Here is a 19,848-nt window from a genome sequence, read left to right as displayed (position 1 = left end):
TAGGTACCTGGGAGTTAGACAGCTGTTACGGAGCTGCTTCCTGGTGTGTGTGTGTGTGGGGGGGGGGGGAATTAGTAGTTATTAACAGTTATGCCCGAAACGCTTTGCGTAATAGTGGCTTTAGGCATTGTATGTACTAGCTCTACCTATAAGTCAACCAATCCTTGTAAAAATTTATTGTATGTATGTACCTTACCTAAATAAAATTGTATTGTAATTGTATTGTATAGTTGATTGACAGTTGAGAGGAGCAAAGCTCAACCCCCTCAAGCACAAATAGGTGAATACACACACACACACACACACACACACACACACACACACACACACACACACACACACACACATAACAACACTTAACATCCCACCAAACAAAACATTCGAGCATAATTACAGTGTCAAAATATTGTAACAGGCTACAGAATACTGAACTACCATTAATATTGGGGTTAGACTGTGTCTACTGTGTGTCACTGTATGTTCACGGTGACCCCATCAACCAGGTGACCCCATCTCCCCAGGTGACCCCATCTCCCCAGGTGAACCCATCACCCAGGTGACCCCATCAACCAGGTGACCCCATCAACCAGGTGACCCCATCACCCAAGTGACCCCATCCACCAGGTGAGCCCATCCACCAGGTGAGCCCATCCACCAGGTGACCCCATCTCCCCAGGTGAGCCCATCACCCAGGCGAGCCCATCACCCAGGTGAGCCCATCACCCAGGTGAGCCCATCACCCAGGTGAGCCCATCACCCAGGTGAGCCCATCACCCAGGTGAGCCCATCCACCAGGTGAGCCCATCACCCAGGTGAGCCCATCCACCAGGTGAGCCCATCACCCAGGTGACCCCATCACCCAGGTGAGCCCATCACCCAGGTAGCTCCCATGTTAAATACACCCCTGTCTGCAGACAGCTTCACACACCTTTACCAGTGATACATGTACTCCCACACTTCTCGCAACTATATATATATGTCATCCATGTACATACATCCACCACGCACCTGCCACCAACAACCGCCACCTGCAATTAATCTTTAAGCAATTTATCCTTATTTAGCGCAGTAAGAAGCCAAGGAAGCATATCTAGACAAGACGGATTATTTCTCAGATGCTTATATACTTTACTACATCCTCCGTGGTGAGCTGAGATATGCTCCCGCTTCCTTCTCTTAACTCTACAGCACACACGGCGGTAGCTAAACATTGTAGCTATATCAGCTTAAACATTGTAGCAACATCAGCTTAAACATTGTAACTACATCAGCTTAAACATTGTAGCTACATCAGCTTAAACATTGTAGCTACATCAGCTTAAACATTGTAGCTATATCAGCTTAAACATTGTAGCTACATCAGCTTAAACATTGTAGCAATATCAGCTTAAACATTGTAGCTACATCAGCTTAAACATTGTAGCTACATCAGCTTAAACATTGTAGCAATATCAGCTTAAACATTGTAGCTAAGTTAAACGTCGAAGCTGCATTTATCTTCAGATAAGAAAAGTGTTAATTTTCGTAATATTATTTGATGATAAGTGTTGCATCCACTTGTCAAGCACTTTGTTGTATGAGGAGAGAATGTTGTGTGGGGGGAAACTTGGCAGGTGCAACTGGCATGATTTATGTACAAGGACTTACAGGCTGTTGTGAGCAGTGGAGGAGGACTGGTGGCACTCTCACTCCAGCAGCGGCTGTGCTCGTCTGCCTTCTCGACTCTATACTCTTCTTGCTGCTGTTACTGCTGCTGCTGCTCATCTTACTGTTGTTACAGCTGTTCATCATCTTTTGTTACAGCTGTTCATCATCTTTTGTTACAGCTGTTCATCATCTTTTGTCACAGCTGTTCATCATCTTACTGTTGTTACAGCTGTTCATCATCTTACTGTTGTTACAGCTGTTCATCATCTTACTGTTGTTACAGCTGTTCATCATCTTACTGTTGTTACAGCTGTTCATCATCTTTTGTTACAGCTGTTCATCATCTTTTGTTACAGCTGTTCATCATCTTTTGTTACAGCTGTTCATCATCTTACTGTTGTTACAGCTGTTCATCATCTTACTGCTGTTACAGCTGTTCATCATCTTTTGTTACAGCTGTTCATCATCTTTTGTTACAGCTGTTCATCATCTTACTGTTGTTACAGCTGTTCATCATCTTACTGTTGTTACAGCTGTTCATCATCTTACTGTTGTTACAGCTGTTCATCATCTTTTGTTACAGCTGTTCATCATCTTACTGTTGTTACAGCTGTTCATCATCTTACTGTTGTTACAGCTGCTCATCATCTTACTGTTGTTACAGCTGTTCATCATCTTACTGTTGTTACAGCTGTTCATCATCTTACTGTTGTTACAGCTGTTCATCATCTTACTGTTGTTACAGCTGCTCATCATCTTACTGTTGTTACAGCTGTTCATCATCTTACTGTTGTTACAGCTGTTCATCAACTTACTGTTGTTACAGCTGTTCATCATCTTACTGTTGTTGCAGCTGTTCATCATCTTACTGTTGTTACAGCTGTTCATCATCTTACTGTTGTTACAGCTGTTCATCATCTTACTGTTGTTACAGCTGTTCATCATCTTACTGTTGTTACAGCTGTTCATCATCTTACTGTTGTTACAGCTGTTCATCATCTTACTGTTGTTACAGCTGCTCATCATCTTACTCTTGTCACAGTTAATTTCCTTTATTTACAAATCATTCTCTGGCCTTGGTTATCCTTTACATGTCATCAACTGAGCCTACTCTCAAGCTAAACTAAATTTCTCTCCTCCCAAACCTGCTTCCAACACCAGTACCACTGTACTATGCCTTCCCTTCATATCTGAACTGAAAATTCTCACTAATACCTATGTCCTCTTGACATAAAGTTCACCTTTCAACAAACTAACACACTTCGTAGTAACCTAGTTCACACTGCTCCTCCTGCTTCTAATGCTGCTGGCGTCTACTCTATTTCCTGTTCGTCTTGTCCTCTCCAATACTTTGGCGAAGCTGGCCGTACACTTAATGGTAGACTTAAGGAACACTAAAGAAGTGTTAAGTCTAAGACACAAACAATGGTCTCTTCTGTCATGTTAGGGAGTCTGGTCATCTTATTGATTGGTCTACTAAAATAATCTTTGCTGCCTCTACTCTACACAGACGCCGTCGTGTTGACGGGGCTCTGATACACAACCTTCCCAACATGAACCTGAGTCCTGGCTTTGTTGCTCTTGAGTCTTCCCCTTCACAGTATATACTCTTAATGTTCCAACCTTCCTAACCAACGTGACCTGACTTAAGCCTACTCTCTATTCTTTTTCTTAACCTTTTCTTATTCTTACCTCATTCCATTCTTACACTCATATCATTTGTACCTTTCATCCTATTCTTACCTTTCACCTTACTCTGACCTTATAGAAATTACCTTCTTCTCACCTCACTCTCTTTCCTTATTGACTTGTTCCTTCCTATCTTCCAGCACAGCTCCTGTGCCAGGTAAGTTCACTACGGGCTCACCATTGCCCGTGCTACTTGCCCCGCTCCTGTGTCAGGTAAGTTACGGGCTCACCATTGCCCGTGCTACTTGGAACTTGTTTCGAGTAGCTGAATCTATAACAACAATCCTCTCTTCCATACGGGCTCACCATAGCCCGTGCTACATGGAACGTTTGCTGCGAATAGCTTGATCTAACACAACATCCTCTCTTCCTTTACGGGCTATTCATGCCCGTGCCACCTCTTGGGTGGCCAAATCTTCACCAGTGCTCTTCCTCACACACCACTTGATAATGGTCCAAAACCGCCCGAAAGGTCGTCGTCTCTATCTTCTGAAGTGTGGTCTGGTCATCATATCATCAGCCACGTTACTGCGACTCATCGTCTGAATAAGGTATCAATGTACACACTTTCACGCTGCATTACTGTGTCACTGTATTAATACATCATCGACTCACTGTACTGAAACTCGTGCCACAGGGGCCAGCACCACTCTGTCTTTCATTCATTCAAGTTTGAATGCTTGAGATGGTGTAAGTGATGACTGAGCACCGGCCGGTCATTCATAGATGGACAATGTCAACTACTGTTGGTCCTCACCAGCAACACCCAGTCATTCAGAGGTGCTCTTTAGCTTCCTGCTTCCTTCCTGCACGTTATCACCTTCTCCTGCTCCTTATTGGTTGTTACCTTCACTTCCTCAACCACTGGACGTCATCCCAGACAACCTTGCCCTCAAGGTTCGCTCTCTATCACTCTCACACTTGTTCTCTCTCTCTCTTTGTCTCTCTCTCTCTCTCTCTTATGCACACATACTTGTTTTTTTTCTCTCTCTCTCACTTGTTCTCTCTCTTTGTCTCTCTCTCTCTCTCTCACTTGTTGTCTCTCTCTCTCTCACACACACACAGCAGCAGGAGGGGGGCTGTGGCTGAGTGGACAGCACTTAGGACTTAATCCTAGGGATCGGGTTCGATCCCCAGTGATGGCAGAAACAAATCGGCAGTTTCTTTCAACTCTGATGCCCCTGTTATCTAGTAGTAAATAGGTATCTAGGAGTTAGACAGCTGTTACGGCCTGCTTCCTGTGTGTGTGTGTAAAAAAAAAAAATAGTAATTAATAACAGTTGATTGACTGACAGTTGAGAGGCGGGACCAAAGAGCCAGAGCTCAACCCCCGCAAATACAACTAGGTGAGTACACACACACATTTTCTCTCTCATGCAGTTATCTGGGTGATTGGTTAATTTTCACAACATTCTGGGATTTACAACCTTTTTTCCTTCATATAAATATTTTAGTATGTGTACATTACCTTCAATATGGCCTCGACCAGGTCAACTTCCCAATTCCGCCTCACATCAATCTCCGGCGTATGACACACAGCGATGAACACACCTCAATAAAATGGCCTCAAATTGTTGGGTTGGCGGCTTATCTCTCGCCGTGAGAGGCCATAAAGTGGCTGGGAGTGTCCTACGTCTTGTTGTTAAGCCCCAGGACAACTTCCTCATCACTCTCTGCTCTCGCCTCTAACCTCGCACTTGTAAATTATAAATAGCAGTTGACGGACAAAGGTAACAGCCAATATGTTCAGTTTAACGAAGTCACGAGTTATTAAGGCTGGCAACATCTGGATTAAGGCTGAACTTGTATCTCAGACTTCTAGCAAGTAACAAATGTTTGCTTGTATCTGGATTAAGGCTGAACTTGTATCTCAGATTTCTAGCAAGTAACAAATGTTTGCTTGTATCTGGATTAAGACTGAACTTAAACCTGTTTGATCTTATGTCTTTGGCAAAATATTCTGTTTAAAATTTTAGCCACAAAAACACCCAAAACACTTTAATATTTCTAAGCACAAGGAAACGAGCAACAAAAACAAGGAAACAAACAGAAAGCAGAAAAGTTTGTGCTTCAAGAAAGCCTTCAAGCAAAAAAGTTAGCTTTGCATATATTTTTATAATTATTTAGAAATGGAAACCGCGAGATTTTCTAAATCAAAAGTTGGTAGAGTGTAGTGGCATCAGTCCAAGATGCCGGAGGAAGCACTTGCTTCAGTGTGCTTCAGTCAGGCCCGGGAGCTGGAGCTTCAAGCCCGGGAGCTGGAGCTTCAGGCCCGGGAGCTGCAGCCTCAGGCCCGGGAGCTGATGCATTAACACTTGAGTAGTTAACACCTGTTAACTACTCTGACACTGAAAAAGATCTTTCTAACGTCCTTGTGGCTCATTTGGGTACTCGGTCTCCACCTGTGTCCCCTTGTTCGCGTCCCACCAGAGTTAAACAGTTCATCTTTGATAATTCTTCTGAGCATTTAGTAGGTAGTGTGTGTGTGTGTGTTCGTGCTCTTGAGAACGTGTTATGGTTCACGTATTCTCCGATAACAACTTGGTTACAGTGAAGCAAGACCTTCCAAACTCCTTCTGACACAAACAGGCGGCCACGGCGCCCTGGGCGCAGGCACCTTAGGTGGAAATAAGATTTACGTCAGAGTGGGGTCGCAGCTGGAGTGTGATGGTAACCTTTGGGGCACGCGGGAACTTCTTGACAGTTTAATGACCTCCAGGAACCCACATGGTGATTACCCATCCAGATTTCAGAAGAAATAAAGACCATATCCAAATACTCTTCAAAATGTGTCATGAAACTTTTACACACGAATTTAGATTTGACAGTATTGTCAAGGTGCTGTAAAGGGTTCAAGACATTCCAAGTGAACCCAAGCCTCTTAGAGATATGAAGACTATTCCTGCTGACAACACCAAGGCTCAAGGCTGTCTATGTGTACCAAAGCTTTCCACGACTGGTCATGGCTTTCCCAGAACTGTTTACTCTTCCTCTGAGTCCAGGGCGGTGAAGGATCAGCCGCTGTAAGTGAAGGATCAGCCGCTGTAGGTGAAGGATCAGCCGCTGTAAGTGAAGGATCAGCCGCTGTAGGTGAAGGATCAGCCGCTGTAGGTGAAGGATCAGCCGTTGATGGCGAAGGATCAGCCGTTGATGGTGAAGGATCAGCCGCTGATGGTGAAGGATCAGCCGTTGATGGTGAAGGATCAGCCGTTGATGGTGAAGGATCAGCCGTTGATGGTGAAGGATCAGCCGTTGATGGTGAAGGATCAGCCGTTGATGGTGAAGGATCAGCCGTTGATGGTGAAGGATCAGCCGCTGATGGTGAAGGATCAGCCGCTGTACAGAGCGGTCCGGCAGCTACAGAGCCAGGGATAAGTGTGTGCTGGGGGTCTAGACTCACTCTCCACCATGGAGCACCAGCCTCCCCTTCACTCATCTCAACTCCAAGGAAACCATGGGTGGGGTCAAGAGAGCGGTGCACGCTCACATCATCAGCCCGTACCTGCTCAAGCACAAGACGAAGCTGGTAAAAGTTCAGAGGTATGCCACTAGGTTAGTCCCAGAACTAAGAGGCATGAGTTACGAGGAAAGGCTGCGGGAAATGCACCTTACGACACAGGAAGACAGTAGAGCTCGGGGAGACATGATCACTATCTACAAAATTCTCAGAGTAATTGACAGGGTAGATAAAGATTAACTGTTTAACACGGGTGGTACACGAACAAGGGGACACAGGTGGAGACTGAGTACCCAAATGAGCCACAAGGACGTTAGAAAGAACTTTTTCAGTGTCAGTAGTTAACAGGTAGAATGCATTAGGCAGTGATGTGGTGGAGGCTGACTCCATACACAGTTTCAAATGTAGATATGATAGAGCCCAGTAGGTTCAGGAATCTGTACACCAGTTGATTGACGGTTGAGAGGCGGGACCAAAGAGACAAAGCTCAACCACCGCAAGCACAACTAGGCGAGTACATCTAGTCCTTCAACTCCTGCATTTAACATTCTTTCAAGAAACTGATTTTAATCATGTAATGTATTTTGTTTTAATTTGGAAAATATAAGGTTCTTATACCTCTCTCTTCTTAGTTACTAAAGGTGTGTAGTACTGAAAAAAACTATCTATTTATAAATTGACAATGATAATGATTTGTATATATGTAAATTGACAGTGAATTGACAATGATAATGATGGTAATTGACAATGATTGACTTCAAAATAATTGAAATTCCCAGGTGTCAAATTAATCTGATAAACGTCCCTCAGATTAAAGCTTTTAGTAACCATGCTTCTGATTGAAGGATAATTTCAAAAAATATAAAACTGAAAAAAGTCGTTTAAGAAATAAATAAAGTATATATGTGGCTCCAAAATATATGAAACACTGTAAATAATTATTATTGTTAATTTAGTATTAAAGTACAGTAAAAATTAGTTAGAATCAGTTACTATGATCAATTAACACAGTAAAGATTAGTTAGAAATGATCACTTAATCACTGTAGAGCCCAGTTAGCACCAGGTACTACTGTTTCTTAACTATTAACTTAGCAGTCTCGTTACTGTAGTGAGAATTAGCTGTTATCAGATATTGCTGTAACAATAGTGACGCCGTGGAGAGGGGGGGGGGGGGGACCTGCTGCATGGGTAACAACTCACTATCAACCTACCCTGGCTTTGCGCCCTGGAGAGGCCACTCCAGACCGACAACTCCATAATCTCCTGAGACTGATGGATGCCTACTAGTGGCAGAGGATGAATGAATGACAACATTAACAACGTGCAGGCGACGAGACACAATAACGTGGCTGAAATAGCTTGACTACACCACACACTAGAAGGTGAAGGGACGACGACGTTTCGGTCCGTCCTGGACCGAAACATCGTCGGTCCAGGACGGACGGAGAAGGTGAAGGAACGTCGTCGTCCCTTCATCTTCATTGTGTGTGTCAAATTAACAACGTCACCAAGCACAGTGCCAACGACCATCAGCAAACAAGCAGAAGTGAGAAGTGAAGCAGAGTGGTACAATGATCAAGACACCATCCCGCTCCCCAAAAATAAACTGGTTTTATCAAGCGAATCATCGCCTCTAATGCTAGGGAGCGCACGCCTCCTCCGCCTCGCAAGGCCATCTTTCAATAACAAGAAAAGTGTGTTCGGACCATCTCCATACTCTTCCTATTTTGCCAGCAGGGAGCCGAGGACCAGGTTATACCAGCCATGTTGGCTACGGTGGTCCGTGCATCATAGCCATGTTGGCTACGGTGGTCCGTGCATCATAGCCATGTTGGCTACGGTGGTCCGTGCATCATAGCCATGTTGGCTACGGTGGTCCGTGCATCATAGCCATGTTGGCTACGGTGGTCCGTGCATCATAGCCATGTTGGCTACGGTGGTCCGTGCATCATAGCCATGTTGGCTACGGTGGTCCGTGCATCATAGCCATGTTGGCTACGGTGGTCCGTGCATCATAGCCATGTTGGCTACGGTGGTCCGTGCATCATAGCCATGTTGGCTACGGTGGTCCGTGCATCATAGCCATGTTGGAGTGGCTGCGAGTGTCTGGGCTGAAGTCTTCCTGGTGAGGGTGGTGTACCGGGTCGGTGTACCGGGTCGGTGTACCGGGTCGGTGCCTCTGGTGGTGGCAGCTGCCTCTCCGTGTCTCCGTCTTGGGAGACGGAGTGTTGTCGTCGTGGAGGCGTCGGCAGATCATCACACGAGCTCTTATGTATACACGGAATGACTTCCTGTCTTCGGCTTGGCTCAAGACATCAGTGGCAGAGTTGTAGACAATGCTTGGCGGCACACAGCCCATCTCTTCCGGTTTCTTCAATTACCAAGATGGAGATGCATGCCATCACTTCTCACACTTATATAACGCCATCATTTCACATGTGTATCTTCAGGTCTAGAGATGTGTTCCTTTGGTGGTGTGTGAGGGCTGGAGGGGGGGGGAGGGGGCCTCTGTGACACTCCCAGCATACAAAACCGTTTCCTCTTGCCACTCCCGTCCATGATGTCAGAGGTCGCGGGGTCGAGGCGCAATTCCTGCGAGTGATACTGGTCATAACTTGGTACATCACCACTAAATATTCATCATTACCAGTGGCACGAGCGCACATTATGTATACGCTGGTTGTGGCGCGTCTGGGGCGCCCCGGCCACAGTGGCACGAGCGCACATTATGTATACGCTGGTTGTGGCGCGTCTGGGGCGCCCCGGCCACAGTGGCACGAGCGCACATTATGTATACGCTGGTTGTGGCGCGTCTGGGGCGCCCCGGCCACAGTGGCACGAGCGCACATTATGTATACGCTGGTTGTGGCGCGTCTGGGGCGCCCCGGCCACAGTGGCACGAGCGCACATTATGTATACGCTGGTTGTGGCGCGTCTGGGGCGCCCCGGCCACACACGCCACACCTCCACCTGACTGACGCACCCTCACAAGGTCCAACGTCACCCTCTTCCTCTAACACGAACTCACGTGTTAATTATGACAAATCAGAAATGATGAAGACGACGAGGCGAGGAAGAACGATGCTGCGATCTACAGGTGTGCAACTTTCTCAATTTAGGTATTAAAAGTATCAACACAAGACAGAACACGAAACAATGGGTATAAATTGGATAAGTTTAGTTTTAGGAAAGACTTGGGTAAATACTGGTTCGGTAACAGGGTTGTTGATTTGTGGAACAAATTACTGCGTAGCGTGGTGGAGGTGGGGTCCCTCGATTGTTTCAAGCGCGGGTTGGACATGTATATGAGTGGGATTGGGTGGTTATAAATATGAGCTGGCTCGTATTGGCCAAGAGGCCTTCTGCAGTTACCTTTGATCTTATGTAATTCATTTGAACGAATCCATAAGGGCCGTGACGAGGGTTCGAACCTACGTCCGAGAGAATCCCAGACGCCGCCTTAATCAGCGGCCCTTGTGGATTTGTTCATTTGATGCATCACGCTATTGTGATTTCTGCGTTCTCAATTCATTGTTTTATTATGCACCTCATACCCATCCCGTGGGCAGATGAGAAGTAAATGCTTGGTCCAAGAGTCCCCCCCACCAGCCCACTAACAACCCACCTGTCCACTGTCAACACCCACCTCTCCCGCCAAATATGATAATTAATACGTGACGTAGCCAACACCTGAGGCCCGATGATGCAAGCCGACTCTCTCGCAACACCTGTACTGGCGTCTCCTTGTTACTGTGCACCATGTTACAGTGTACCTGGTTACCGTGTACCTGACCAATAGGAGCTGCCTCGTATGGGCCAATTGGCCTTCTGCAGTTACCGTTATTCTTATGTTCTTGTTACCGTGCTAACAAGTCGGTGGATGACTACACACACACACACACAGAGCCAGTGTCGCCGCGGCCAAGACTCCGTGTCAAGGGTCACACCGCCCCGACAATGGCCATATCACGCCACTCCTTGACGTGTGTGGATGAACAGTCCCTCAACCACCTCCAACACTTACCCTCCTCCATCATCCAACTCTCCTCCCTCAGCCTACCCTCCTCCTTCAGCCCCTCAGCCTTCCCTTAAGCGCCCTGTCTGCATACGGACCCTAAGACCCCCCCCCTCACTCCGGCTCCTCAAGATGGGTATCTGTTCCCGGATTTCTCATATATTCACACGTTGGAATTTTTTTCAGTCATTATCTCCGAGGGTTGAAAACTCATCTAGTTGTTGCACTTAAGCTGGCGCAGAGGAGCGGCTGCCCTGATGACCGTGAAGGTGCACGAGGCGCCAGCACAGAGCAAGCACAGAGGCCGACATGACATGGATATCACACCATCATTCAAACGTGATACAAGTCAAAATGATATCATATAACTGTGTCTAAATACGGTAGAAGACTGGATGCCAGGAGTGACAGTGGTTGGGTGACTGCCACAGCCACTTACATCAACAGGTGTACAGGAAAATGACCGTCAGTTTACAGTTATTTACGACGCAAAGCTCTACTGAACACTCAACACAAATAAGAACTTGGATAGCAACAGTGTTTACAGAACTGAAAATAATGGGAAGGGAAGTGACCCTTGGAGTGAGTTGTTGGAGAGCAATAGAACGGCAGAGAGGTAGAGACGGGCGGACTGGTTGATGGTGCTGATAGAGATAGAAAGTGAAGAGAAATGGATATAGATAGGAGGAAATTGAGAAAGATGTTGACAGAGATGGAAGAGGATGCCATAAATGGAGACTGCGAAGGAGGAGACAGTGAAGGAGGTGAAGACAGTGAGGGAGAGAGATCAGACAGGGTGATGGAGAGGTGTGAGGGTGCAGGCAGGAGGTTCATGCTGTTACCTTGGTGCCATCTTGGTGCTGCATGACCAGCCACTCGAGGCGTCAAGGAACACGTCACACTGGATGACCAGCCACTCGAGGCATCAAGGAACACGTCACACTGGATGACCAGCCACTCGAGGCATCAAGGAACACGTCACACTGGATGACCAGCCACTCGAGGCATCAAGGAACACGTCACACTGGATGACCAGCCACTCGAGGCACAAGGAACACGTCACACTGGATGACCAGCCACTCGAGGCGTCAAGGAACACGTTGGGAGCACACAGACAACTAAGCGTCTAGCCTCACTTGTGTTGTGTCTGCCTCTACTTGTCCACAGATGGTTGTGTTCTGCTCATTTGAAAATTCAATTGTTTCTAGTTTGTCCATTAAAGTGGCTTTCTGTTGTTCCACACTGTTGAAGGCTCATGTTAATGAGTAGTATTTCCTGTCACCTGATGCATCTGTTTACTTATCAATAAATAGTTTGCCTGAAGTTAGGCAAGTGTTGCGGGTTGCTTCCTGAGGAAGGTCATCGTACCTTAGCAGACTTCTAGACGTTACTACTGCTAGGCTTAGACTGCTACAACCACCTCCAGGAGCTTGTAGCACCTGCTCATGTACACTTGACTCAAGATAAACTCCAGCCATAAGTGTTCACAAACTTTGCCTCACTATGTAATCTAATGTGTGAAAAAATTCCGGAATTCAGCGATAACTGAATCGCCAGTTTGTTTACTGTAGGCGCCGCCTGCCCGGGCCTGTGAAGCTGCCGCCCAGCTGGCTACTGTGAGGCTCACTCGCTGCTCCTGGGAATACCTTTGTGTAGAAACTTGTGCGCCACTACGTCAACCAATTGTCATAAACACACACACATTATATATTGTATATTATATATATATTGTATATTATATATATATATTGTATATTATATATATATATATATATATATATATATATATATATATATATACATATATATACATATATATATATATACATATATATATACATATATATATACATATATATATACATATATATATACATATATATATACATATATATATACATATATATATACATATATATATACATATATATATATATACATATACATATATATACATATATATATACATATATATATACATATACATATATATATACATATATATATACATATATATATATACATATATATACATATATATATACATATATATATATATATATATGCATATATATATATATACATATATACATATATATATATTAGTATATTTTGGTAGCAGTCTTTCCTGTAGACATATATAATTAAATATGACCGAAAAAGTAAGATTAATAATTCTAACACGAATTTTCTCAATCTTTCGTACATTACGCTTCACTGTTGGAGGTAAATCAAAAATCAATTCTCCAAAATTCATTTTTATTTCTAGTCTGACGCGACACGGGCGCGTTTCGTAAAACTTATTACATTTTCAGACTTTAGTTCACAAATACACAACTGAATAGAACTTACGTATCTCCGATTTTATATCTACATTTGAGTGAGGTGGAAGGGGTGATGTGGCATTAACACAAGACAGAACAAAATGTGGTATTAATAGGGTATTAATTTCATCAACACAAGACAGAACAAGGGTATTAATAGGGTATTAATTTCATCAACACAAGACAGAACACGAAACAATGAATATTGAATAGAAGTGTTTGTAGAAAGCCTATTGGTCCATATTTCTTGATGCTTCTATATTGGAGCGGAGTCTTGAGGTGGGTAGAATATAGTTGTGCAATAATTGGCTGTTGATTGCTGGTGTTGACTTCTTGATGTGTAGTGCCTCGCAAACGTCAAGCCGCCTGCTATCGCTGTATCTATCGATGATTTCTGTGTTGTTTACTAGGATTTCTCTGGCGATGGTTTGGTTGTGGGAAGAGATTATATGTTCCTTAATGGAGCCCTGTTGCTTATGCATCGTTAAACCTATTAATACCCTTGTTCTGTCTTGTGTTGATGAAATTAATACCCTATTAATACCACATTTTGTTCTGTCTTGTGTTAATGCCACATATATATATATATATATACATATATATATATATACATATATATATATACATATATATATATACATATATATATATACATATATATATATACATATATATATATACATATATATATACATATATATATATACATATATATATATACATATATATATATACATATATATATATATACATATACATACATACATATACATACATACATACATACACAGTTCCCTTAATCAAGGTAGTGCGGTTACACGTAGCTGAGCGACGGCTAAACACATAACAAACAAAAAGCCACATTTAAGTCAATGTACTTATGAGTAAACAAGATTAAAGTACAACAAACGTTAGTGTAATAAAACAAACACAACACCTGCAATACGTCTCGTACACAACCAAAATTTCACCAAAAAGATAAAGCCCGAAGGTATAACTGAGTGACTCTGGCAACAGAACAAGTTATATTACCAAACTGACGAAGCTTACCGAACTGCCCGGGTAGTTCTTGAGAGCAGGGGATTGTCTGCCGTCGCCAGTGACCAACACACACTTGCAGACGATGAGTTACATGTTGTTGTTGTTGTTGTTATAGATTCAGCTACTCGGAACAAGTTCCAAGTAGCACGGGCTATGGTGAGCCCGTAGTGGACTTTACCTGGCACAGGAGCGGTGCTGAATGAGTCACAATAACGTGGCTAAAGTAAGTTGACCAGACCACACACTAGAAGGTGAAGGGACGACGACGTTTCGGTCCGTCCTGGACCATTCTCAAGTCGATTGTCTTGAGAGAATGGTCCAGGACGGACCGAAACGTCGCCGTCTCCCCTTCACCTTCTAGTGTGTGGTCTGGTCAACACACTTGCCGTCTGGAGGCCTCACTACTCCCCCTCCCCCACGTAACCCCCCCCCTAACCCTTCACCCCTGGAGCGGGGGTGGCGTGACCCGTAACTACTTGTTCCCCCACCTAGACTGCCTGCCAGGCACCGCTCCTGTGCCAGATAAGTCCACTACGGGCTCACCATTGCCCGTGTTACTTGCCCCACTCCTGTGCCAGATAAGTCCACTACGGGCTCACCATTGCCCGTGTTACTTGCCCCACTCCTGTGCCAGATAAGTCCACTACGGGCTCACCATTGCCCGTGTTACTTGCCCCACTCCTGTGCCATGTAAGTCCACTACGGGCTCACCATTGCCCGTGCTACTTGCCCCGCTCCTGTGCCAGGTAAGCTTCGGGCTCACCATAGCCCGTGCTACTTGGAACTTGTTCCGACCAGCTGAATCTATAACAACAACCTAGACTGGTGGGGAGGGGGGGAGCCAAAACTTGTACACAAAATGTTATGAAATAAAACTGAAGTCTTCCTTTTATTTAACATAACAGACTTTACAGTCTTAACTCCATCATCAGTGTAAAAACAGAACATTTACAACGCAAGATTAGTAAAAAACATCAATATATAAATCAGAATGATTTACTCATTAAAAGAAATACAATTATTAAAAGTTAAAAACAAAATAAATTATATACAAAATAAAGAAGAGAGATATGCACACAAGAAAGAAAACACCCCAAACTCAACGGCATCCTTCAAAGACGGCGATAATTATTGTATGAACAAGAGAGTGGAAGACCTGAGCCGGTTGACTCAGGTCTGATTCTGACGATTGAGATATATCAAGATGTTCCAGCCCGTCCACCAGCCCGTCCTCCAGCCCATCTTCTAGTCCGTCCTCCAAACAAAGACACAAAAGTGATTCCATGCACCCGCCAAACCCCCCGGTGTTTATGAATGAAGAATGGTTTACACACGACTCACAACTGCTGACGTTCGAACATATCCGGAACAAGTGCTTCACTGACGAATTTTGTTCGAACCACAACGCTGTAAATGCTTCACCCACGTACTACAAATACAAATAATCGCCAACAGAACCTAAACACCTAACCTAACCTATCCTATGCCTATATATACACAATATGCTAATATATTATAATATTAATTTATACTTGAGAAAATTCCCGTTTTGAATGAACAGCAAGTTAAAATTTATGAATGCGTCTGTGGGGTTGACCGCTGGATGTAATGGACTTGAGTCGAGGACGGGTTGCGCTGTAAGTGAAAATGGAGCCCCTTACCCTCGCTGTGATCTCTAATAGCATATAGTACATGGTGCCTAAGAGGACCAGGTGATTGCACTTAATGGTCGTCTAATGCCACGAGCATCTTCCCTCTGAGTCAAAGGTGAACCATGAAGCAATTGGATGCTCCATCTTAATGTCATTAGAGTGATAATTACCTGGACAAGCTCTGGCGTGACTATGGCCTCAGGTGCTCGTAGCCTCATTCCATCACTATTTTATTTAATATTCACCCAAAATTATAATTTTGTACACAAACATCACTGTAAATGAGAAACGACTATCTGATAACAATTTCACATTTCATTAACAACAACACCAATGTAAATTAATATTTGTCAAGAATTCGATGCGTTTAAAATATTTGCTTGACATAATTTTTTGTATTGGTGGTAATTGTTGTAGCAGAGCCATACTAGGGGGAGGGGGGGGGGTGCTTAACCCCCCTGGTTGTGGTGTCGAGTAATGACAGTAGGCAGTTACTTGATCTCAGTGTTGTGCTGGCTCATAACAGCTGGCTGCCCCGGCAGCTGGCTCCCTGCTGTACCAGCTGGGGGTAAACCAGCCGAGAGGGGGGGGGTGGTAAACCTAACCAGGTGGTGGTAAACCAAGTGAACCAGCATGAATGTGCGCTGAACCAACTGTACACTCAAATTACAGCTCAAAGTCTGTTAATTGTTCCAAATAAAATCCAGTGTTGGTGTACAGAACCTGAACATTGTGTCACGGTTCAAATACTTACAAACAGCACAAGATATACTCATACGACTCATACTCATACGTTCCGTATGAGTATCATACTCATCCGGACACACTAGAGGGCTGGCGTTACACTCGAGCCTCTACACCTATGGTACACTTAAGTGATAATTCGTTACTTACCTTACACTACACGTACCTCAGGCTCTGTAAATAAAAATGAAATTATGTAAATTTGAAGAACTTATATACATTCCTCTCCCTAAATTTATATACAAAATACATTTATATATATTTATATATGAAACTTGGTGTTGCTGCTAAGTCAGGAAAGACCACACAGTAGTACAATAATATATGTTTAAATGTTCGTCAGACATATAGGTATATTCTCACAAAGTATATATACAAATATATAAAATATTTATATATAAAATAAAAATTACAATTATGTGATCAAGTAAATTGAACATTATTCGACGGCCCCTTTTTCAAATTTCCGGCAGCTCACCATTGTCTAATGAGAGTGTGGATTGTTGGGAGCCTTTTTGGCAAAGCCCGTTTCTTAATGTTGTGTATTTGAGGTTGTGAAGTGTTGCGGGTGTTGTGTTGTGTAGTGTTGCGGGTGTTGTGTCCGGGCAACACCTCTCACATACATGGTCTTCCTTGTTACAACACGACCTTAATAACACATGTTAACGTTCCAGAAGATAGTGTGAGGGTGATGGTGATGGTGACGAGGGAGGAGCCCACAACCAGGACACCATCCTCACTATCTGTGTCACCACCGGCCGAACCCTACTAATAATCACTGATCACATGACATCAGTTTAATGGGTCAGCCATGAAATTGTCCCCAACTGGTGACTGTTCCATAGCACCCCCCCCCAGCTGTCACAGAGGGGGGGGGGGTGGAATAGGGTCACCACCATTTGATACAGTAGTGGGGGGGGGCACCATCACCTGTCGCTGGGGAGGAGGAGGTAATAGAAGTGTAGTGGAGATATTGTTCAGGGACCAGATTCACAAAGTAGTTACGCAAGCACTTACGAACCTGTACATTTTTTCTCAATCTTTGGCGGCTTTGTTTACAATTATTAAACAATTAATGAGCACCGAAGCACCAGGAAGCTGTTTATAACAATAACAACAGTTGATTGACAAGTTTTCATGCTTGTAAACTGTTTAATAAATGTAACCAAAGCCGTCAAAGATTGAGGAAAGATGGACACGTTCGTAAGTGCTTGCGTAATTGCTTCGTGAATCTGGCCCCCGATCTTCCCTTGCAAGGGAAGGGGGATGGAGTGAAGATAGTGTCGCCCTTATCTGTCAGAGGGGCAGATAGGGTAGGGGAATGTAGGGAGTGCTGGCCACATATTGGGTAAGACGATGTTAAATTTATGGCCAGGAGTTGTTGTAGTTGCGTCACCCAGTTATAGGTGACATCCTGCCTGCACCACCAGATGACATCCAATGGATGACCTGAGAAAGTTGCATCAACTACTGACTGAGCGAGTATAACAAGGTCAATGCAACAACCTTCACTGGCAATTAGAGCTTCTTTTATTACAAATATGACATGAATACAAAAGACAGGGTGGACCTTTCCAGGCAGAGATGGCAGCCTTAGCCAGTGTAACAATACCTGAACACTGTGACAAGACCTGAACACTGTGACAAGACCTGAACACTGTGACAAGACCTGAACACTGTGACAAGACCTGAACACTGTGACAAGACCTGAACACAAGAGAGGTGTGAGGGGGCTGACATAACTAGCAACAGGAGGCCTCACAGTAGAATGAGTCTCATTCTACTTTGCTCTGATGAAGGCGATGTAGCCGAAAACGCGTTAAGTATTCTCTATTTTTTATATGTGGTTTTCCGCACATACTTGGATCAGTGTTTTTGTGATCATTGTTGCAGAGAGAGAGAGAGAGAAAGAGAGAGAGAGAGAGAGAGAAAGAGAGAGAGAGAGAGAAAGAGAGAGAGAGAGAGAAAGAGAGAGAGAGAGAGAGAAAGAGAGAGAGAGAGAGAAAGAGAGAGAGAAAGAGAGAGAGAGAGAGAGAGAGAGAGAGAGAGAGAGAGAGAGAGAGAGAGAGAGAGAGAGAGAGAGAGAGAGAGAGAGAGAGAGAGAGAGAGAGAGAGAGAGAGAGAGGGGGGGGGCGTGACTACCAAGAGGAGCACTGGTGCTGATCTAACAAGACTTACCTAACAATGACTATGGGTAATGAGGTCTAGGTCTTAGACCTCATTAGTTACGCTATGAAGAAATGGAATGGGAAGGCGTAGGGGGGAGGGGGGGGTGTTACCACTAATCATCACGTGAGATGGGAAGGAACAGAAGAGAGTAGGGAGGGTAAGTGAGCAGGTTGGGGGTGGAACAGGGGGATGGGGAAAGGTACGTAGTAGGCCAAGCAATTATAATATACAAATGACCTTGTTGAGGGGCGACCTTAAGGACGTAACGACCCATGGCGACCTTCAGCGCCCAAGAACATATAACGAGGCAACAGTATATATTTTGTCCTGGCATACGAGCTTATGTCATCGTTGGTGAGGATTAGATCTGATGGCCTCACCACTTTTTTTGTCCAGCAGTAAGAAGTGATTATGTTGTGGGCCACGTCGACGGTGCCTGGTCGAGTGTGGGAGGGTTGTGGTGTGTGGTGGTGTGGTGTAGTGTGGTGGTAGAGTGGTGGTGTGTGGTGGTGTGTAGTGTGGTGTGTGGTGGTGTGTAGTGTGGTGTGTGGTGGTGTGTTGTGTGGTGTGTGGTGGTGTGTTGTGTGGTGTGTGGTGGTGTGTTGTGTGGTGTGTGGTGGTGTGGTGGTGTGGTGGTGTGGTGGTGTGGTGTGTGGTGGTGTGGTGGTGTGGTGTGTGGTGGTGTGGTGGTGTGGTGGTGTGGTGTAGTGTGGTGGTAGTGTGGTGGTGTGTAGTGTGGTGTGTGGTGGTGTAGTATGGTGTGGGGGTTCATGTGGTCAATATCGTACCCATTCAATCCGGTACATATAACAGAGGGAAGGAATGGAGAGAATGCAGAAGGAAGGATGATAGCAGCCTAAGAGGAGTAAGGTTGACGTGGAAGGAGACAGTGAAAGAGAGTAGAAAGCGACAGAAGATGGGATGCGGAAGATAGACAAAAGAAAGGAGGAAGGAGAGGGAATAGAAACAAGTAGAAGGGGGGTATGGCGCGTCCATTATTGTACCATCTGCTAATATAACCGTAATAATTATTATCCTTCCCACCAGTGCATATATACACCTGGAAGGCTGAACCGCGTTCACCCGTCCAGGGAGAAGCCAGAGGTTA

General features: G+C 44.5%; 2 protein-coding genes across 2 annotated transcripts in view; one reads left to right on the top strand and one right to left on the bottom strand.

Annotated features, from left to right (window-relative positions):
• LOC138349497 (uncharacterized) overlaps positions 1-19,848 on the top strand; it is a 691,637-nt gene that overhangs the window by 182,507 nt on the left and 489,282 nt on the right. The gene's annotated exons all lie outside the window — the stretch shown is intronic.
• Positions 6,233-6,772, bottom strand: LOC138368331 (mucin-7-like). Its single transcript, XM_069330858.1, has one exon. The coding sequence runs from the start codon at positions 6,770-6,772 to the stop codon at positions 6,233-6,235; it is 540 nt and encodes a 179-aa protein (XP_069186959.1).

The sequence above is a fragment of the Procambarus clarkii genome, chromosome 25, assembly GCF_040958095.1.
Source record: "Procambarus clarkii isolate CNS0578487 chromosome 25, FALCON_Pclarkii_2.0, whole genome shotgun sequence".
Lineage (NCBI taxonomy): Eukaryota > Metazoa > Arthropoda > Malacostraca > Decapoda > Cambaridae > Procambarus > Procambarus clarkii.
This window is presented reverse-complemented; position numbering and strand designations above follow the sequence as displayed.

What these genes read in the sequence shown, in the direction of transcription:
- LOC138368331 (XM_069330858.1), bottom strand. Translation starts at nt 6,772, where the DNA reads ATGAGTGAAGGGGAGGCTGGTGCTCCATGGTGGAGAGTGAGTCTAGAC.